The sequence below is a fragment of the Spermophilus citellus genome (genome assembly GCF_964194105.1).
Source record: "Spermophilus citellus genome assembly, chromosome: X".
Taxonomy (NCBI): domain Eukaryota; kingdom Metazoa; phylum Chordata; class Mammalia; order Rodentia; family Sciuridae; genus Spermophilus; species Spermophilus citellus.
The window spans coordinates 15,957,486-15,978,291 of NC_138190.1; the positions used below are offsets into that span (position 1 = coordinate 15,957,486).

Consider the following 20,806-nt stretch of genomic DNA (forward strand, 5'->3'; position numbering starts at 1 on the left):
CAAGAGTTCTTCTCAAATTCTTCCAAAAAATTAAAGAAGGATTATTTCCAAACTCATTTTATTGGGGTAATATTACCCTGATACCAAAATCAGATAAGGAAACTATAAAAGAACTACAGAACAATATCCCTCTTGAATACAGATGAAAAAAATCTCAACAAAATACTAATAAACCTAATTTCCATAGCACACTAAAAACATAATTGTTAAGGTTTCAATATAAGGTGTCCCCCAAAAGTTGATGTGAGAGACAATGCAAAAAAGCTCAGAGGTGAATGATTGGGTCATAAGAGCCTAAATATAATCAGTGCATTAATACACTGAAGGGGACTAACTGGTCATTAACTGTAGGCTGGTAGGATGTAGCTGGATGAGGTAGATCAGTGGCAATGTACCTTTGGGATATATATTTTGTCCCTGGTAAGCAGAACACTCTTTGCTTCCTAATTGCCATGTCCCTAAGATGCTTTCCTTCTCCACACCCTTCCACCAGAATCTTCTGCTTACCTCAGACCCAGAACAAAGGAGTCAGCTGTCTATGGACTGAGACCGCTGAAACTGTGGGCTCCAAATAAACTTTTCTTCCTCTAAAATTGTTCTTGTGAAGTCTTTTGGTCACAGTGATGACAAAGTTGACTAAAACAATAATTTACCATGATTAATTGGGATTTATCCCAAGCATTCATGGATGATTCAACTTATATAAATCAATAAAGTTGATATTCTGGATTAATTAAATGAAGGGAAAAACACATTAATAGATGAGAAATATTCAACAAAATTCAACATTCATCCATGTTGAATACTTCAAAAACAGGTATGAAAATAAAATGTATCTCAAGATAATAAAGGTGTATGAGAAGCCCATAGCTAATACACTCAAAGATGAGAAGCTGAAAACTTTTCCTATAAGATCAGGATCAAGAATGCCCATTCTCGCTGCTTCTATTCACCACAGAACTGAAACTCCTAACCAACTAGTTAGGAAAAAAACACACGAAATGTATTCTTTCCCTTTTTGTCAGTTCAGTACTGACCTGGTTCGGGAGCCAGGCATACCTGTGCTTCAGGAAACCTGCCTAAAACAAAAGTTATTATCCCAGGCTCTTTGCCAGCAATTGGTTTAGTCACAGGCTAAATCTACTCAGTAATACAGAAGTCAAAATGGGTGCTTGTGTGGTCTGCCTTTATTTCTACGAATATGTTTTCTATTCTCTTTATTTTTCTTATGGTAATTTGACAATGCATATAATATTCTGCTTGATAATGTCCCATAAGCCATATAGAATAACTTAACTCTTTTTTATTCTTTTTCTTTTTACTCCTCAGATTGGATAATTTCCAATGGTCTGTCTTTAAGTTCACTAATCCTTTCTGCTTATTCTTGTCTGCTGTTGAACCCATCTCAACTGTTTGAATTCAATTATATCCTGAATATTATATTGTTCAACTTGACGATTTCTATTAGGTACTCTTTAATATTTTCTTTTTTGTGGAAATGCTTAATTTGTTCATGTATTGCTCCCCTTACATCAGGGAGCACCATTATGACTGTCCTTTTGAATTCCCTGTCAGGAAGATCACATATCTCCACTTCATTAGGATTGGCTTTTGGAGATTTGTCTTGTTATTTTATTTGGAACGTATTTCCCTGTTGCTTAATTTTCATTGACTCTTTGTGCTGGTTTCTACACAATATATAAAATAATGATGTCCCCCAGTCTTATTGGACTAATCGGCCTGGCTAGAAATTGTAGATGCCTCTAAACTCTTTATGCTCAAAAAAAAAAAAAAAACCCAAAAAACAAAAAAACAAAATTGTCTTTGCTCTCAAAGGCCACCTCACCTCTCTATTAAAAGGCAGTCTGCTCAAGACAGGGTTAGTACACAAGTATATCTCCTGTTTCTACTACCCATTTTTATATGTGTATTTTCTTAGTCTTCTACTGTGCAGGCATTTTTCAAATGGATTCTGGCCTTCGTTTGGAGATAACTGATCTGTCTGCAGTGTTAACTTGTTGTGTCTATGGAAGGATAGTCAGAAGCCTCCCATTCTACCATGCTGCTGAGGTTCTCTCTGAATGGTATTTTTAAACTAAATGGTGAATTTATTAATTTCATCATCTTCCTAACCTATCTTCCCCAGGTGGCTACAACTTCATCCTCCTGTTTGGGAAAAAATTGCATGTCATATTTCTTTCTTTATGAGATTCTGCATGCCAGAAGTTTGCCTTTAAGAATGTGAATTTCTGTATTTTCTCAACATGGCACAATATTTTTCAAAGAAAAATAAATACAGTAATTTGATGACCTCTGCTTTCCCCCTGCCATGTGAGGATTCTGACAGTGCTCCTTAGGAAATAAAGGAACGTAGGTTAGGTTGGGAACCTATGAACCATAATTTTCTTTCATCCAAACCTTAGAAAGTGTATTTCCATATATGGAGAGTAAAGGCAAGTTTTAAGTTTTGAAGCCAATTTTAATTAACATGGAAACTTGTTTATATTTGTTGATAGTGAAGTGGTAATTTGGTAATTCAAAAAATTTCCTCTTCACTCCCCTTTCTCTCCATTTCAGTCTTTCTCACAATCCTAACAAAAGTAATTATTTGTGGAAACTGAGTTTTCGTTTACTTTTTTATACTCACACAAGAAAAAAAATGCATCAGAACTAAATGTGCTATATTTCTTATTTTATAAACATAAATTTTCTTGATTATTTTGTGTTCCACTTTAAATTTTTGTAGAGTAGTATCTTAAAACATGCAGACTGGAGGTATAGAATAATTTAAAAGCTTACATAAAATAATAATAAAATGCAAATAAACATGCTTGTAAGAAACATAATGAGAGGTATTATAAATTAGTGTTAACTTTCAAAACAGTCATCTTTAGGATGTTGATGCAATTCAAACATTTTGAGAACTTATAAAACATTGCTTAGTAATTTTATGTGGCATGATTTTAAAAATGTTTATTTTGTAGCTATTCTTATTTTTCCTTCTTTCTCCAAAAATAATAGTAGGAACATCAACTGTGCTGGACAGACATGGCATCAAATTTTGAGTATCAAAGTGATCTTTAAAGAAAAAATACTTGCCAGTTTTAAGGATATTCCAATATTTTGTGCTATACAATTTAAATAACACTAGCTTACACTTGTATAATTTACAGTGATTTTGAATACATTTCTCATTTGAACCTCATGAGATTGGAATCCCCATACAGCACATGAAAATACCAATGGTTACTGGGTGGTTATCTGGTTTACCTAATATTATAGACCCTTGAATATGAAATTAGACAAACGTACCAACTCCTCTTACTCCAAATTTGGCTCTCTTTCAAAATACCACCTATTCACTTTGTCATTCTCCATGTTCTGGTGAATTTATGATTTTCCTTATAATTTTATACAAAATTTAAGTTGTAAGAATATAATTTATGCAGCTCACTCTTGAGATCATTTTTATACCTCTATTTTTATTTATTTATTTTGTTTTATGTGGTGCTGAGGATCAAACCCAGTGCCTCACGTGTGCTAGGGAAGTGCTTGACCACTGAGCCCAGCCCTCTGTGGAGATCATTTTGCTGAGGACATATACTTCAATGAAAAAGAAGGTTTTCTACTGAAAATATCCTTAATTTTGCCTTTTGAATTTATACATTCACAGTAATAGCTAATCACATGTAAAGCATTAATCTTGATTTCCAAATTTTCAGACAGCTGGTACCCTAAGAAACATTGTATCAGAACAACCAACCCTTGATACCAACTTAAAAATCTGGACACATTCAAAGGAAAATAAATAATAATGCCCTCCTGTTCTTAGTGACTATAATAGGCTATGAAATAAGTCACAAAATAAGATTTTTTGTATAATATTAAAAGTATCCACATTCTAATTGAAAAAGCTTTAATACTCATGCTTTCATGCAGTACTTTCTCAAAAAGTTATTTGCTTGGGAAGGAAGAAAATGCTGTCACATTCTCATTATCAACTGATTCCTATTTATTTTTTCTATCAGGTTCCAAAACCCAGGAAAATTGAATGGATTTATAATTGTATGACATGGAAAAAGTATATCTTCTCTAACTACAAAATATATGCTGTTTCAGTCAATCTTTGAAATAATATATTGGTCTAAAAATAAGGTTTCTGATTTAAAAGACATATGGTGAATCTTCATGAAGCTGGGTAGAAGGAGTTGTCATGAAGTATACTCCATTAGACTTGCCAGGGGGACAGACTGTACTTTTCTACTAAGAAATGTGCCTCTTTAAATGTAGTCCCTATATTTCTTATGACACAGACAATCCATTCACTTTTTCCCTGTAAGTATGTGAAATGCTTTCTATTTTGAATTCCTAGAATTTATGTTCTGCTTTACTCATACTCAAAAGGTATACTATATATGCACTGCATATAAAGTAGAATGAAAAATGCTAGTTAAAAAATAACAATGTTACCCTTGTGGGGTGGGAAGGTGATTGATTTGGGAGACTGTATGGAGGAAACTACATTCTAAGAGTCTTAATGAGTGAACAGGGCACTTGAGGGAGAGATAGCAAGAGAAGAAAGACTGTATTTTTTGATGTGGCCAAAATATAAGTGCTCTAGGGTATGGCTAGAAATAAGAAGGTAAAGCTGTATTGGTGTCATCCTGTATTTGATTTCAACCATTGCACAAGGGATTTGGGTCCGTCCTTCCTTCCTTCCTTCCTTCCTTCCTTCCTTCCTTCCTTCCTTCCTTCCTTCCTTCCTTCCTTCCTTCTCTCCTTCCTTCCTTCCTTCCTTCCTTCCTTCCTTCCTTCCTTCCTTCCTTCCTCCCTCCTTCCCTCCTTCCTTCCTTCCTTTCTTTTTTTAATTTTTGGTGCTTAAGATGGAATCCAGGTTCTGATGCATGCCAGGCAAGTACTGTATCACTGAGCTACAACTCCAGTCCAGGACTTCAGTCTTTATGCTGTAGTCAGTCACAGTAGTGACTTCTGATTTTATTTAAAATAGATTTGAACCTTCCTTAATTAATCAATGCTTAACATTTAATAATGAAATGGTTTAGAACAACTTACAATGTGAATACCACAGTCCTCTGCCCTATCCTTATCCATTTTAATTCATTAAACTGATAGTATTAACAGATTTGTTAACTTAGGACATTATCCATAGAATTTGTGTCATGGTAAAAAAGGACTTAGCTAACTTATGCCATACATCTACTATTTATGTCATATATTCATACATTCATGAATATACTGCTTTGTTCACTCTACCTTTCAGAGTCCTCTTATTTTATGTATAATTTCCAATGTTTTTAGTTGTACTTAGAAGAAGATAGGGGATGTATGTATTCTTTCTAAATGTACACCCACCTCCATAAAGGTATAAATCATTTATGACCTGCTTATATGTCTTAGTAGTTCTTCACTAGTTACTATATGGACAATACAAGTACTTTAGCTTACTTCTCCAGTTTCTTTTCATGCCCTTTGCCCAATCACTGTTTCAGGCACACTGATTTCCTTTATTTTCCTTAATCACATATAACTCTTTATGCCTCAGCAACTTCACATGTTTTTATTTTTTCCTTGAGTGAGTTATTTCTACTCTATTCATACCTATATTCAAATATCTCATGACTGGGACTGAAGGTTACCTACTCAGAAATCTTCTCTGATCACCTTAATGAATTTCCTTTCTCCCTCAATTATTCTCAATTCTCTTGTCTCAATTATTCTCATCTACATTATACATTTCTCATCAGTACTTTTCATGATTTGCATTTTTTTGTGTATGTGTATGTATACACACACACACACACATTTGTCTTTATGTTTTCCACTTAGATTATAAGCTCTATAAAATCAGGAGCTATGTCCATTCTATTCACTAGTTTATCCATTGTGCTTAACCCAGTCCCTGGTACATGATGACCATTTAATAAAAGTTTGCTCAATGAATGGATACAAAACATTATATGTACAAATTAAATTACTGTCTTGTAATCTAGAGAAGTGCTTGTTTATTTTTCACTTGGTATGCACTTATATTTTTGTACTGTGAAACACTCCATAATACTTTTGTGTTTTCATCATTTTCCTTGTTACATTATATCAAAAATGTCTACTTGTATGCTTTGTTTTATTTACAATCATTGAGGCTAGCAATGATGTCTTACTCATTTTTTTTAATCTATAGTGCCTAGCACAGGGCCTATACAGACTAGATATTATGTTGAAAAGTCAACAAACAATAGGTAAAATTATGCTACAAAGTATTTGAAATAATTCTTAAGAGCAACTAAACAAACTAAACTATTTTCATTTTATCACCAAAACAACTAAATTTCCTTTAAAAATCTAAACGATATCAAAATCAGTGACAAACTTACATACCTCTATATCTTTCTGGATACAGTTTCTCATCAGTGGGAATACCTGATTTGTTCCACTTGGTATGAGCTATTAGCCAATCTTCCTAGAAGTAAATAAGATACTTTTGAGAAAAAAGACAAAAATCTATGGTGGAGATGAAAACAAATTCTTTCCCACTCCTCATCTTTATTCTTCTGAATTCTTTCAATTATTGGCCAAAAATTAAATAACTGATCCTACCTTAAACAACTTTGACATTAAAATTTGTATCTATGAAAATGAACAAGTTAACTTATAAACAGGATTTTGAGCTCATCTAGCATGAATTTTGCCCATTCACATTTGTCATTACCAAGACGCTAAACGTTCAGATGAAAATGGACTTAACATATTGAATGTGAGAGAATTCACTGAATCTAGTTGTTTTGTAAATAATGTTAGAACTTAGAAGACAGGGTTTACATCAGGAATTCTGTTTCTTATCCTGCAATATTAATATGGGGCTCTCATCGATAATGGGTTAATCACAGGAAGCCTTAATGTTCAGGAAAGAATGCAGTCTTTTCAAATTTGAAATTGAGTTGTTATTGCTGCTACTGCTGATTTACTAGGCCATGCTGGATTGGCCTAGTTTATCCAGGCAGAGGTTCAGCAGAGCTCACTTCTTTTGGGAGTATTTATGGACTTCCTAGATCAGATCTGTGCCAAGTGGCCAAGTGGTACCTAATCTGTACCATGGTGGCAGCTGCTAAATTGGCTTGTCACACTTCATTGATTCAGTCAGTAAGGAGACAACAATTCCAAGTAGATTTAGAAAGTTTATTATTTACACAGATAGAAATGCAAGATCAGTTTGGTGGTAGCTCCCCATGTCCCTAGTCCCATAGGATAATACCAAATCCAGTGGACCAGATGATAGACAACACAAGTGGTGGGTCATCCTTGCATTCAGAAGAAAACTATACTACAGATAAACAGTTTTATAATCTAAAGCTGTACCTAGAGTTGGAGTAAAGAAGGTTCCACACCTCATTAGAACCAGGATAGAAGTTGACAAATGGACTCAAGATATCTTCTCACAAGACTCTTTGTTTTGGGGAGGATCCTAGGCATCCTGCTGAAACATGCATCATATTGTTATTGTGATTGATATTTGCCTACATGGCTTTTTGTGGAGATGTGTAAGATCAACAGGGTGCCATGGAAGAGCTTTTTCCTTACAGTCTGATGAGGAAAGAGTATATCAAATTCAGCTCAGTTAAAGGGTGCCATCATTCTATAAGTGGTAAAAATACAATTAGATAAGAAAGAGTTGGTATCATTTTTAGCAACTAGGATTTCATCTGAAAGGAGTGATACAAGTAGTAATGTGTAAATTGAAGAAGGGTTATCAGGGGCTGGGATTGTGGCTCAGTGGTAGAGCGCTTGCCTAGCACAGGCGGGACCTGGGTTCAATCCTCAGCACTACATAAAAATAAAGGCATTGTGTTGTGTCCATCTACACCAAAAAATAAATATTAAAAAAGAAGGGTTATCATATGGTAGAGCCATGTGAATACAATATATACATATATAGGCTATGAGAAAAGGTAGAAGGAAAATAAACTTGTGAAAAAGTTAATGCCTTATGTAATAACCCTTACCTCCTGACATCTAGTTTTCATAGTTCTTAATAAGGCCATGAGGGATATGCAAACTGATGAAACCACTGGATTTCTTTTTCAATTCTTACTGGAATGGCATCATTTTTGCTCTTTACACAATTTTTCACTCCTTACTCCCTGAAAATTTTTGTTTAATGGGCTACCATGAGACTGCATTCTCCTGGTTCTTCTTCTTTTTATTTATTTTCTCTTTCCATTCCATGGAACTCCTCGGTGGAAATCTCACATCCTCATTTTATCATTCATATTTCTGTTTTAGTAGTGAGTCACAAATTTGTATCTTCTGCCCATACTGAGTTTCTCATTCCTGTATGTGAATACAGAAACTGTCTACTGGGAATCCCATCCTGATTGTTCCACAGGTGCCTCACATTTAGAATGTCCAAAACACAAGAAGTGCTGCAGAATGCCTCCTCTTCCCAAGTTTTCTCCTTTTCATTTTGTCTGTTTATATACAGAATAAATAATTTACCCATTCACCCAAGCTAGAATCCTGGTAATCAGTCCTGATGTTGCACTTTTCCTAACCTCCCATGTCCAGTCTATCACCAAGTTCCCTTGGATAATTATTAAATCCATCCTCTTCCCTCCATCCCCGACTCCACTGCCCTGAGTCACCCCTTCACTTGTTTAGTGCAACATACTCTGAATTAACATTTACCCATCCTGTCCCTCTCAAATCTATACTTTCCTTGGCCAGTAGTCTATATAAAACATAAATGTATAGATATGACCAAATAACTTCATAAAGGTTCTATCATAGACAGTTTGTATTTTTTCTGCATAATCTTATTGTTGCCCATTCGTCTCATTAGTTTTTAATGCCAGATATCCAGATATCTATATGTGTAATACTCCATAACTTTGTTCAGTATTCTGCTTAAAAGCCCTCGTCTGCATTCTGCTTGATGGTCATCCTTTAATACCTAAAACAGGCATTATACTTTCCATAGTCTTCCCTCTAACTTTTAGATACTCCTCCCTACATAGCACTAAACATTTCTCCCATTGCACTTATCATTCTATCATATTAACTGTGAATTTTCGTGTTTTGCCTACCAATTCAAAAGTATCTTGGCCATCTACATCCTCAAAATCAATCAATTTTTTTCCGATCAAGGGATACAACATGGGCCACCACCATGATGGTAAAAAAATTGCTGAATAATGAGTTTACATGCCCTTTGCTAATAGTGGCCAAATGCATCTTAGACTTCCTGGGTAGGCTAGGGATTTGTCTGATAAGAAAACTATCTTGATGGGCTCTGAAATTTTCATTAGACTGTGATTAATATGGCATGGATGAGCACTGAAAAGAGTCTACTATTGGTATAACCTCAACTTAAGCCAATTTCTCTTTACCCAAAGATAAGTGCTTTAAATCTTGGTCAAGATAATTCATGTCTTGATGTAATACAGTTTACCTTAGAGGCAAAAAATCTATTAAGTATTTAAAAAAGAAGGGTTATCATATGATAGAGCCATGTGAATACAATATATACATAGATAGGCTATGAGAAAAGGTAGAAGAAAAATAAACTTTTGAAAAATTATTTTCTCCAGATAAACTTGTGAAAAATTATTTTCTTCAGATTCTTCTCCCCTTTTAAATCTATAGGGAGATTTGGCCCTAAGCAATACACTGAACATTTACAGTTGGGAGGGGAGGGGAGGGGGGATAGTAGAGGATAGGAAAGGTAGCAGAATACAACAGTCACTAATATGGCAGTATGTAAAAATGTGATGTGTAACCGATGTGATTCTGCAGTATGTATTTGGGGTAAAATGGGAGTTCATAACCCACTTGATTCTAATGTATGAAATATGATATGTCAAGAGCTTTGTAATGTTGTGAACAACCAATAAAAAAAAATTTAAAAAAAATGATTTCTTCCTACTTGCTTCTCTAATGATTGGAAACGTAGATTGCTATCAGGTGATTGGTTATATCAGAAGCTTTAGTTCTTAATTCATAGTTGTTAACTAAATTACCTTGGAAGAAAATAATAATATTTTCCCAGAAATTATGCTGAACTTCCTCTGGAGAAAGTTTTCCATATTTTTTTCTAGGAATAATCTGTGTTTTATCACTATTAGTCTTATTAGAATTGCCTAGATAATTTTTCTGATCAAGGGATACACCTTGAGCCAGCATGGAATACCTGCTTTTGAAATCATATGAAAGGTCAATATAAAATTTGGTGGGGAAAAAAAGGGACTTCTATCCTTTTCTCCATTTTAGAACATGGACTACTCACACAATTATTCTGTGCTGTGATCAACCCATTCAAAAGCAGAAGACAAAAGAGAAAAAAATAACATGAAAAAACATTATTCCTAAGAATGCAAAAATCTAGAAATTAAAGCTAGATTTAGCAAACATACAAAATATAATTCCTGGTGAAATTACCAGGAAGGGAACTAACTTTAAGACATCTTGTCTAAATGTTAAATAACTAAAAACATTAAAACATGTCTGTGTGGCAGATCTGAAGTCCAGTGCAGAGCAAGTGTCTGTGCAGAAGAAATGGTAAGTGAAGATTAAGACCCCTAGCCTAGTTTGGAAAATGGATAAGTCAGAGGTCCTTAGCTAGCAGTTCCAGGAGAAACATTTACATTATTTTCTCCTCAATTTGGCCCCCAAAGGAAAAACTCTTGAAAGTCCTTCTTCCAGTGGAAGTTTCCCTCCCTTCCTATCTGTTCTAATTCCTAAAAGTCAAATCCATGGAGCACCCAGATTCCAGTTAGTGGACCATTTGTAAATTCTATATCTAAAACTATTTAGAATTATTACTATACCATAAAATCTTAACAGAGACTATTTTGGTCAAAATATTTTAATTTTATTGAAATCTAGAGGGAGAGTAGTAAAAAGATAAAACTAAATACTGGCGTAAACTGGATTAAGAGATGATTTTAAGAAACAAAAGATAAAAAAGAAACATTTCAAATGATTAATTTTGACATGGTTGCAAACATCTCTAAAATTATGTCTCCAATTATTTTAATTAAGTTAATATTTCTATTCTGCCTGCTTCCAAAAAATCTAAGGCTGCTTCCAAAGATTTAGTTTGGCTTTTATATCTAGACTGTTGAAATATGTGTGACATCACACCATTTAGTGAATTATGTTTTAATATGTGTTTCATAATAACATACTTTTTTCACTAATCTTTGAGATTCTATGGTGCATTTAGAAAAGTAAAAGGTAAACTGCTTAAGTTTGTATAGAATCACATTATACTATATTTACAAAAATGGATCAAGGTGTTGAATTTTGAATAATAGGCAAAAGAATATAAAAGCTAGCTTATTTGAAAAGTTGTAGGAAGAAAAACACAAGAAAGAGGTAGCTGAGTCATTTGGAGTTAAGAATAAAAGAGTGAAAGCAACAATAATTCAGACCTTTTATTCCCCCTAATCAAGAATATTTAAAGTGAAAAACCAGTTGTGTTCTGAACAGATTAAGTGAAATAATGTTGTGATTATATTGTGAAAATCAAAGGGAAATACTGTTTTGTGGGGGACACCTCAGGGAGCAGGATTAAAGACAAATACATAAGGCCTTGGTGAAATCTATTAGATAATATAACTCCACACCCACATTTTGGTTCATGCTTACTTCTTAGACTTAGTTATTTTAGATGACTAGGCCAAATAAATCCCTTACCATAACACAAATGGGAGGGAAATATGTAAAAGTTCATTATGATATAGGATCTCTTCCAAAATCCCCTTTCTCTGGGATCTTTTTTCTCCATCTTCTTTGGCACTGGTCTTTTCATGAAATCCACACTTTTTATTTTTACTGTATCCTAGTCTTTGGTGTTTATCTTGACTGATATTTCACTCATCATGCAAGAAATATCTTTTTGAACTTGCTTGCAACATGATCCACAGTATGGTTGCTTGTCATGCAAGCCCATGTGCAAGTTTGATTTTTTAGCCAAATTTGGTCAGTTCCTACATCCTTACAGTTGCTGGTTAGGTACTAGTCAGGAACACTCACAGTGACTCTCATATTTCTTAGTAATTGACATTCTGATGAAATATATTAAGCTAACATTCAGTGGATCTTCCATTCACTTGAACTGTTCATTTTGTGACACTGATACAAACTCTTTTTTTCAAAGTTCATCTTCTGGAATAACTTTAACTTGGTATAAAATCATGTATCATGACTTCAGACAAATTAACCTTTTTAAGGCTTGTCATTAATTTATTCAACATTTATGAAACTATGTCTAATAGATTTAGGGACAGGAAGTGGACGTGATAGTTAAGGTTTTCTCATCTGTAAAATGTGGCTAATAATGAACCTGTTCGGAAGATAAAATGTATGTAACGTGCTTGGCACCTTGCTCAATAAATTCCTACTATTATTAGTAGTAGTTTTTTTAGTTCATGATCTTTTTCCCCCCAGTGATGGAGATGGAATCCAGGGCCTTACACATGCTAGGCAAGCCCTCTAACACTGAGCCATATCCCCAGTCCCTGGAAAAGTACTTTTAAGATCCATCCACAACTGTAACCTCTAACAATTCACAATGTAGCCATTATATTTTAAAAGTAAAGCTACTTCATAAATTAGACACTGGAAATGTTTTTCTATAAATACTACACAATTGGAATATATGCAAAATACAATATCTTTTGCACTTGGTTAATCAAGAAAATACTATACAGCACAAACAAGATATAGATTATTAAAGAAAGGGGCTCTACCTGTATCCTGTATGTAGACCTGATTAATCTTCTAAATTATTCTCCAATTCTTCACTTATAAAATGTGGATTATTAGAAAGGTAAACAACAAGCCCAAATACAGGCTTCTTAAGTTTTGTTTTGTATCACTAGCATGAAAACATTGATATTAACTACTGCTGTTTCAGCTCTTTGTGTACATGCAGGAGAGGGGTCATCAACTGTGCCCAGTGAAGAAAGTGACAGTTCTGACATCTCATCAAATTGAGCTAGAGAAAATGGTTACTGCGGGAACTGGCAAAACCTATTGATGTTATTGAAATGATTATAGAAATAAAGAGTTTTATTCTTTTACTCAGTGGAGCTACTTAAGAATTATACTGAGAAAACTCCTATAATGGTGGTAGAGAGTTTGCTTCTCTACTCTCTAGGATTATTTGTCTTTTAAAGTGAAGCCTCATTGGGCAAACTGTATTTTACTAAGGGTTGCGGAGTAGTCTGGGTAAGAAAAGGAGGTTTGAAGAATCACGTTGTTTACAATTTGTCATTCATTTTAAATCTTATTGTTACCCTTTGGCTCTTACAGAAGAACATTTGAACACAAATGACATCCTCTAAAATAGATACTGGGAGCTCTGTGTTTGAGGAGTTGGCTGAAAACCCGAAACAGATCCCTTTGAAAAGGTACATGGGGGAATCTGTCTCAGGATCACAGGGACAATCAACTTGCTGGTGACAGCCTCAACACCCACTTCCCAGACTCAGCTTACAACCCAGGGCAGATTCAACACTGGCCCTCCTGCCTCGTCATCTCTGCGTTTCTGGCCGGCGGAGCCCGATTCCCGTCCATAGCAGTTCACGCCTCCATCTCCGCAGGATGGAGGTGCGCGGGTCTCCGGAATCACCTCAGGAACCCACTCAGCAGCAGGGAGGGCGAGAGCAAGGAAAGCCCGGGCTCCCGTAGTAACCCCGCGCTCAGTGGAGTCCCCTTCCCCTCGATGACGGGGCCGCAGGTACCTCCTCAGCTGTCACAGTTCAACTGGTGGGCTCCCTGCCACCGCCGCCGCGTCCCCTCAAAGGCCCCTCAGAGCCGCGCTCCTCACGCCGGCACCTGACTGACTGACCCAGGGCTCAGACTCGGGCTTGCGCCGCTGCCGCCGCCGCCGCCGCGCACGCGCTCATTGCGCGCCTCTGTCCCCGGGCGGCCCCCAGGGCGGGAACGCGAGGCTGCAAGCAGCCGGCACCTGCCTGCCTGCCTGCCAGACAGACCTTGGGCTCCGGCCTCGTGCCGACACGCGCACGCGCCTCGCGTGCCTGCCGTCGGCCCCGGAGGCGGGACCGCGCGGCAGTGAGCGGGCGGGGGGCTAGTGGCGCGCGCGCCCTGCACCCGAGGGCTGCGGAGAGATATTTTGGGTGGCAGGAGGCCCCTCGTCATTTCCGCCAGGCAGCTCGTCGTGTCGGGGGCTTCACTCCCGCGCTCGAGGCGAGCGGGCAAGTTGGCTGCGGACGTGCGGCAGCGGTTCCTTCCCTCAACCCCGCGACTCTTGGCAGCGCAAACCATGAACTGAAGCCCCGCCGGGACGGAGACCGGAGCGGAGTGGCGGAAGCGGCAGCTACGGCCGCCGCCTCAGCTGGGACTGAGCAGACCCGGCGCGGAGCCGCCACCCCGGCGCGTTTTCCTCCCAGTTGCCGGCTAAGAGAAATTGCAGCCTCCAGACCCGACACACAAAAGCCGCTTTCTTCGTGCCACTGACACTGGGAGGCTGCGGCGGACCCCACCTGAGGGCGGCTCAGGTTGCTGACTTCGTTTTGTGCCTGAGCTTCGCGCCCCACGCGGAACCAACCCTGTGCCCATGGCTCTGATAATGGAACCTGTGAGCAAATGGTCTCCGAGTCAAGTAGTGGACTGGATGAAAGGTAATGCCTGCTGTGGGGAGGGCGCAGGGTCCCGGCAAGAGGGAGGAAGGGAGGGGCGCCCGCCGCGGCACAGCCCGCCATCGAAGAAGATTCCACCAGCTTATCCTGGCATGCTGGGTGGCGGCGGGGGTCCTTAGAGGCTGACTGGGGCTCAAGGTCCCCGGGCTCCTTTTGTTTCCAGCCAGAGGGGCGCGGAGAGAGAGAGGGTGGCGGGCGCCACCTGGTTGGAAGCAGGAAGCCGGGCGGTGGAATCCTGGCGAGGCGAATCTTGCCCACTCCACGCTCCCCTCCGCGTCCCCCGAAGGCCAGGAGGACGTGGCGACCCCGGTCTCCCATCTCAGGGAGAGCCCCCCGCCCCCGTCAAGGACCTGGTTCCATAGTCTCCTCTTTGCGGACCTCTTTGTTCCTGGGAAACCTGATGCCCCCTTGGTGGCTACCCCTGCCAGGTGTGTCTAGCGCCAACTCTCCTGGCAACTTTTAAGCCCGCATAATGGGGTCAGGACGCGGGCTGTGAACCCCCTCCCCATTTGAAGCTGGGAACCCCCTCCCCCATGTTGGGCAGAGAATTCTCAGGAGACACGCTACTTCGGAGTGGGGAAAACATGCCTCCCTTGGGACAGCATAGGCGCTGGTTTTGTGTGGGCTCCCTCTTGCGCATCCCTGCTTGCCCTCTGCTTGCCAAGATTCAGTCCGCTTGAGGCTTTGGATCTGGTGGCTTTTTGTTAGGGGCTCAACGCCAGTTGTAAGCCTTCATGTACACCTCTCATTTCTTCCATATTGAAGCCCTTACCACTGCCTTTTGCCCCTGGTAGTTTCAACAACCACAGTCATAGACATTCATTCTCTTAGTCGCAAACGTGGGCTTTTTCTCTAGTCCCTGGGCTATCTTGCCTCACTACCTCCCTCTGTTGTCTGATTTTGGGGGGTTGTAGAAAGCCTCCCCAGTCCATTCCTAGGACCCACCTCTTCCCCAAGATTTTGGGAATGCTGAGCAGTGGAGGAATGGAATAAAGGAATCCCTTGGCCACGATTGGAAGACACTTGGAATGTTAGAGCTTTGCTTGAGGTTATACCTGAGCACGAACTCTAGTCAGATCAGTTAGGCTTATCTTTGAAAATGCCCTTTCTGAAGGTGAGGGAGCCCCTTTTCTTTGGGCTTGCTTAGCAGTCATACTTTCTAAGCCCCAGGCACTTCAGCAGGAAAATTGTGATGATTAGAAAGGGTTGAAACTGACAAGGAGAAACTCAATTTATTCCCTTTCTTTTTCTCAACCTTTTCTATGTTTTGCTTATTGTAGATTTTTCTTTATCTATTTTAATTTTATCCCATTCTAGCCCCTTTATTCCTCATTGACTTTTTCTCTTCTAATATGTGGAAAGGGCTTTGTAACTGCAAAGCACAGTATAAATGTGAGTGAATTGAATTAAACCTAATTCATTATTTATCTACTGCCCCCCTGTGTGTGGTGCATTGTGCTAAGGTGCCATGGGGGTTATAAAGATGACTAAGACAGAGTCCTGCAGTGGCTGGCCCATCTTTTCTGCTGCTTGTTCTCTTTCCATATTTGCTATTGAAATTCCACCTTCCTAGATTCCCACCAATTCACTCCCCTTCCCTCTTTCTCAGATAAAAACATCTGTCTTCTCTATTTCTCAGTCATCGAAGAAAGAGCTAGAGTATATGTAGGAAGGAAGAATGCTCAATTAAAATCCCTTTTAAAAAGTCTGAAAGGTTTCTTTGAATCTGTGGCTGAAATATTCAAAGACAAGCTATCCTGATTCCATGAGCTTCATAGACTACCTCTCACAAATTCTCATGATGGTTGTAATGAGTGCAGTATTCTCCATCTTCTTCACCTCCCACCCAGTTACATTCTTGCAGTTTCCCTTGTCTCCACAGTTTAGGTCCACTGAAGCAAGTGCAGCATATGATGCACATAATCTGACACACATTGTTAGTTTTCCAGTACACTAATCATTTAAAAATCTCTGCAGCCTAAAAGGTAGTTTCTTTAAAGTTAGGCTAACATTGTTAGCTGTGATATTCAGTGCCCATTATTTTTAACTTGTTTTCATACCTGTTGGTGACACATTTTAGAGCTACTAGTAAAGCTTATTTAGGTAGCCAGGATAGAATTTGTGTGTCTTTGTCCAGCAAAAGACTGGAAGAGACTGACTAATGTAATTACCTATTTCAAATCCCAAACTTCTTACTGCTAAAATGTTCACAATATTCATATAAATTTGATTTGAGATGATATAAAAATGAGATTTTAAGAAATAATTGAATGAAATGAACATTTCCTCAACTTGTAACTTATACTACTACCTTAATTTCCCCTCTATATTCTTTTTTCCAAGTAAAATTTAGCAAAAGACATTAAAAAATACTTTTCACCCTTTTCTCAGATGCAATAATGTTTAAAAGTTAACTGCTAATTTAGGTCCCAACTTGGAGATGATTAAAACTCATTTAGTGTTGTATAATATGTAGTGCTATAAAGGCAGAATTGAAAAATGCATAAGGCTCTTGCACAATTGCAACATTATGGGAGTTCTTCAGAGCATGCTCCTAATGGGACAGTTTCATCACCCTTAATGTTAAAGCATCTAATATATCCTTTTATCTGGTCACAATTATAAATAATTATAACTCTGTTTAGTAAGGTACATACTTTGTGTTCTTTCTAGGATATTTTTCTCTTCTCCAAACAGAAAGCAATCATTAAAGGATAGATATGACCATATATATGTATGTATGTATATATACATTATATATATGGTTCTAGACAACTAATGGAAGTGGTATGGAAACTCACTCATCAGGGAAGAAAATGAAGGGGAAAATGTGCTGACAGGTAGCATTGATTCAAGATTATGAAAGACCATTTATACATTGCAATCAATGTTGACCTATTTTTAAATGGATTTGAGGGAGATGTAAATATAAAATTTATTTTAAATTATTAGTAAAGATATGAGCAAAGGCTTGCACTTTTTATTCACCCAACTTCACTGTTTATAAAATCAAATACTCACCAAATTTTCTATTGACAATAAAAACTCAATGTGACACATTATCAGTGTAATTTACAGTAAATACACAAAATTCTTATGAGTCAGTAAAATAACTAGTTATATCCCAGATTATTCTGAAAGTACTTCTGGCTATTTAGAGAGATTTTATAAACCTTCAAGTTAATTTCATAAAAGTATTTTTGGAAAGAATCAAATGCCATTTAGCATTTGAAACCAGCCTTAAATTGCAAATTGCATTCAGTCCTCTTATAGTTTTGATAAAATCTTAAAACATAATTTTTAAAAATAATTAAAACTGAGCAAATTATTCTAAAAAGCCACAGATAGGAAAGTAGACCAATAACTTTCTACTTTTTTGCTTATTTCATTACTCTAAAACAAGTTATTTCTCAAATCCTTTTTGTTCACTTGCAGAACCTAGAAATACTTCATAATTTGCATTTGTTTGAGTCACCAGTCCTCTACTTTTTTGCTTACTGCGATATAACAAAAAATCTCAGAACACTTCAGGGCTCCTGTTATTAATTTTATCATTAATTTTCCTTCTGCATATTACACCCAATAATTCAAGTTTTCTTCTCACAGCATTTCCAACTTTGAGACTCATTCAAAATAGTCACATGACTAATGTAGATATTTTCTAGGACCAGCTTCCTGCACAACATTCTTCTAGGGGTCTTTATTCTTGTTCTGGGTCAAATAAAATTATTATGATTTCTGGAGTCAACCAACAGTCCCTGCTTTGCTGGTCTTATCGGTTCTGTGACTTAGCTTTAACCAATTTTGTCTTGTTATAATCCCTTAAATTTAAATTTTACGATAGCCTTTTCTCAGCATATTCCATAATCACTGTGCTACTCCTTCCTGTTTATTATAAACCATTTTCTTCAAGAGACGTTCCCTGACTTCTAATTTCTATCCTGATGACTCAGCCATCTTGAGGATAGAAAATGAAATACATTATTTTAGGTATAAAAACAAAAGTAATATTTTGCATGCATCTGTATAATAGTGGAAAATGTAGTCAAGAAATAAGGTCCATTCAGTATAAAAGTTAAATGCTGTAAAGGAGAATGTCTCTGATAAGGAAGGCAAAGAAGTTTTGACAGGTACAATGCTCTTTAGTAATTATTTTGCCCCTCTCACAGGACCCAGAGCATAGGTTGAAATTTATCTCAATTTGATAAAGGAAAAATGTCAAAATTTTTAGTGTCTTGAGGGAGAAATCAGAAGTAAGTTTCTGGCAGGAAATTGAAGCTGTAAAGACCTTAAGAAAATATGTTGAACAATAGATCAAATTGGTTTATCATTTCCTTTTGAAAAATTAGATGTTTTTCAGTTGCAGTTTGACTAGATAGGCACCAACAGTTATCTATTTTGGATTTGACATTTTTTTGGAACAGGAATTATTGTCATTTTATGTAAACAAGACACTTACCATTTTGATATGTTAGTTTAATTCACAAAAATTTTTATTTAAGGTGTGGTTAACATTTGCTCCTTAGGTTAACACATGATTTAGTCATGATTAGCAAGAAAGAATATATTTTTGTGTATGTATTCTAGTCCTCAGATATTATTTACTTAGTATATCTTCAAGAAAGATGTTTTAATGGATTATCTTAAATAAATTATTCTCTGGTTTGGAGAAATTAGCCTCTGTGAGGAATGACAATGACATTTACAAACCTATGCCAAGACAGAGACATGCACCAACTAGTACACTGGGTAAATAAAAAAAAAAAAGTTGCATTATGCTTACAGCACTGGTAGAAAGAGAAGATAATGTTATGAACCATGAAAGGGGCACATGTGGAGGGTGGGGTTTTAGCAACTATTTAAACTATATAATTAAGATGCTGTTTAAGAGGGGTATATCCTAACTGTGGAGGTACAGCAAAAGACTCTGGCATTGAAATGGAGTGATTAACCAGACAAACTTATCTAGGTTTGTATGGTTGAAGGGGAGAGGTAGGCACAAGGGGGAAAGTGAGGGAGGAGTGTGAGTAGGTGGCAAAAAAGTACAAGAACAAATCTGCATTTCACAGAGACAATAAAACTCTCATCATGTCCTGAGTTTAAATAAATACCACATTATAAAACTTTGGCTGCCAAAAATAAGCCCACAAAGAATGTGTATTGAATTGGTACTGCTGTTTCAAATCCATTTCTCAGGAATAATTTGGAAATAATGTTAAAATGAGTTATTTTGAAGATTAATTACATCATTAATGTTATTTAGACGTTTAGTGATCCATATTCTTATGTGAAGAATGGAGATATTAATACTGTTCTTAAAGCAATGATAAATTACCATTTTCATTTATAGCAGACTAACTTTAGATTAAAGCTTAATTTACTCTTAATTACTTTTAGTTTTTGGTGTGACTTCCTTACAGTACCTCACACATAAGACTTAACTGTGAAACATGAAGTGTTACCTTCTATAAAGAGTAGTAGAAGGATGGAACATCTGTACTAATTTAAAAGGGGGGAGGGATAGATAGTAAGTTGAAAAAAAATGGAGTCTAAAACTTTTTACTTTTTATGATTTTTTTGTCTTGGTTAAGTGTCTTACCAAAAACCAAGTGTGCTCTTCAATGTGACATTATTGGGTTGAATGACATTCAGTGGGTGAATTCACAGTTTTCATGAATATCAATAGGTCTGTACTCCTCAAAATGGTGTATTTCTGTGGTTGTGAAAGCCAAATTATCAGAAGAGCTGATTTTTGCTAAGCATTTTAAACATTATTTTCATATTAAATCAAATGTGGATATTATTATCCCTGATGGATAGAGCAAAATCAGTATGATTTTAAAGATGAGACCAGAGGCATTGACAAGAATTTTAGGCTTGCAACAGGCTGTTTAAAGCTGCATTCCCTGGACCTCCAGGGTTATGAGTACACTCTGTTCATCAGTTATGTGTACATATGTGGAAAAGTTTGAGAAATGCTAGGTGAGTTTAGAACTGGTAAAAATTAGTGTGCTCCATTTCCCCTAATCTCTTATCATTCCAAAGGGCAAAATATAACCTATTCTGTTTTCTGTCAAGATCATGATAATTACAGTATATTAATTTTGTTTTATTTGTTTGATCCACAA

The 20,806-nt window shown here is 37.1% G+C and overlaps 1 protein-coding gene across 6 annotated transcripts in view; it reads left to right on the forward strand.

The window, feature by feature from the left end:
• Window positions 1-14,522: 14,522 nt before the first annotated feature.
• The window catches only part of CNKSR2 (connector enhancer of kinase suppressor of Ras 2), a 287,398-nt gene continuing 281,114 nt past the window's right edge, over window positions 14,523-20,806 (forward strand). For all 6 annotated transcript variants that reach the window (XM_081278357.1, XM_081278358.1, XM_081278359.1 and 3 more), the window contains exon 1: window positions 14,523-14,660. In XM_081278357.1, the coding sequence (XP_081134483.1) occupies window positions 14,597-14,660 (64 nt within the window). In that variant the 5' untranslated portion in view covers window positions 14,523-14,596. The remainder of the gene's footprint in view (window positions 14,661-20,806) is intronic.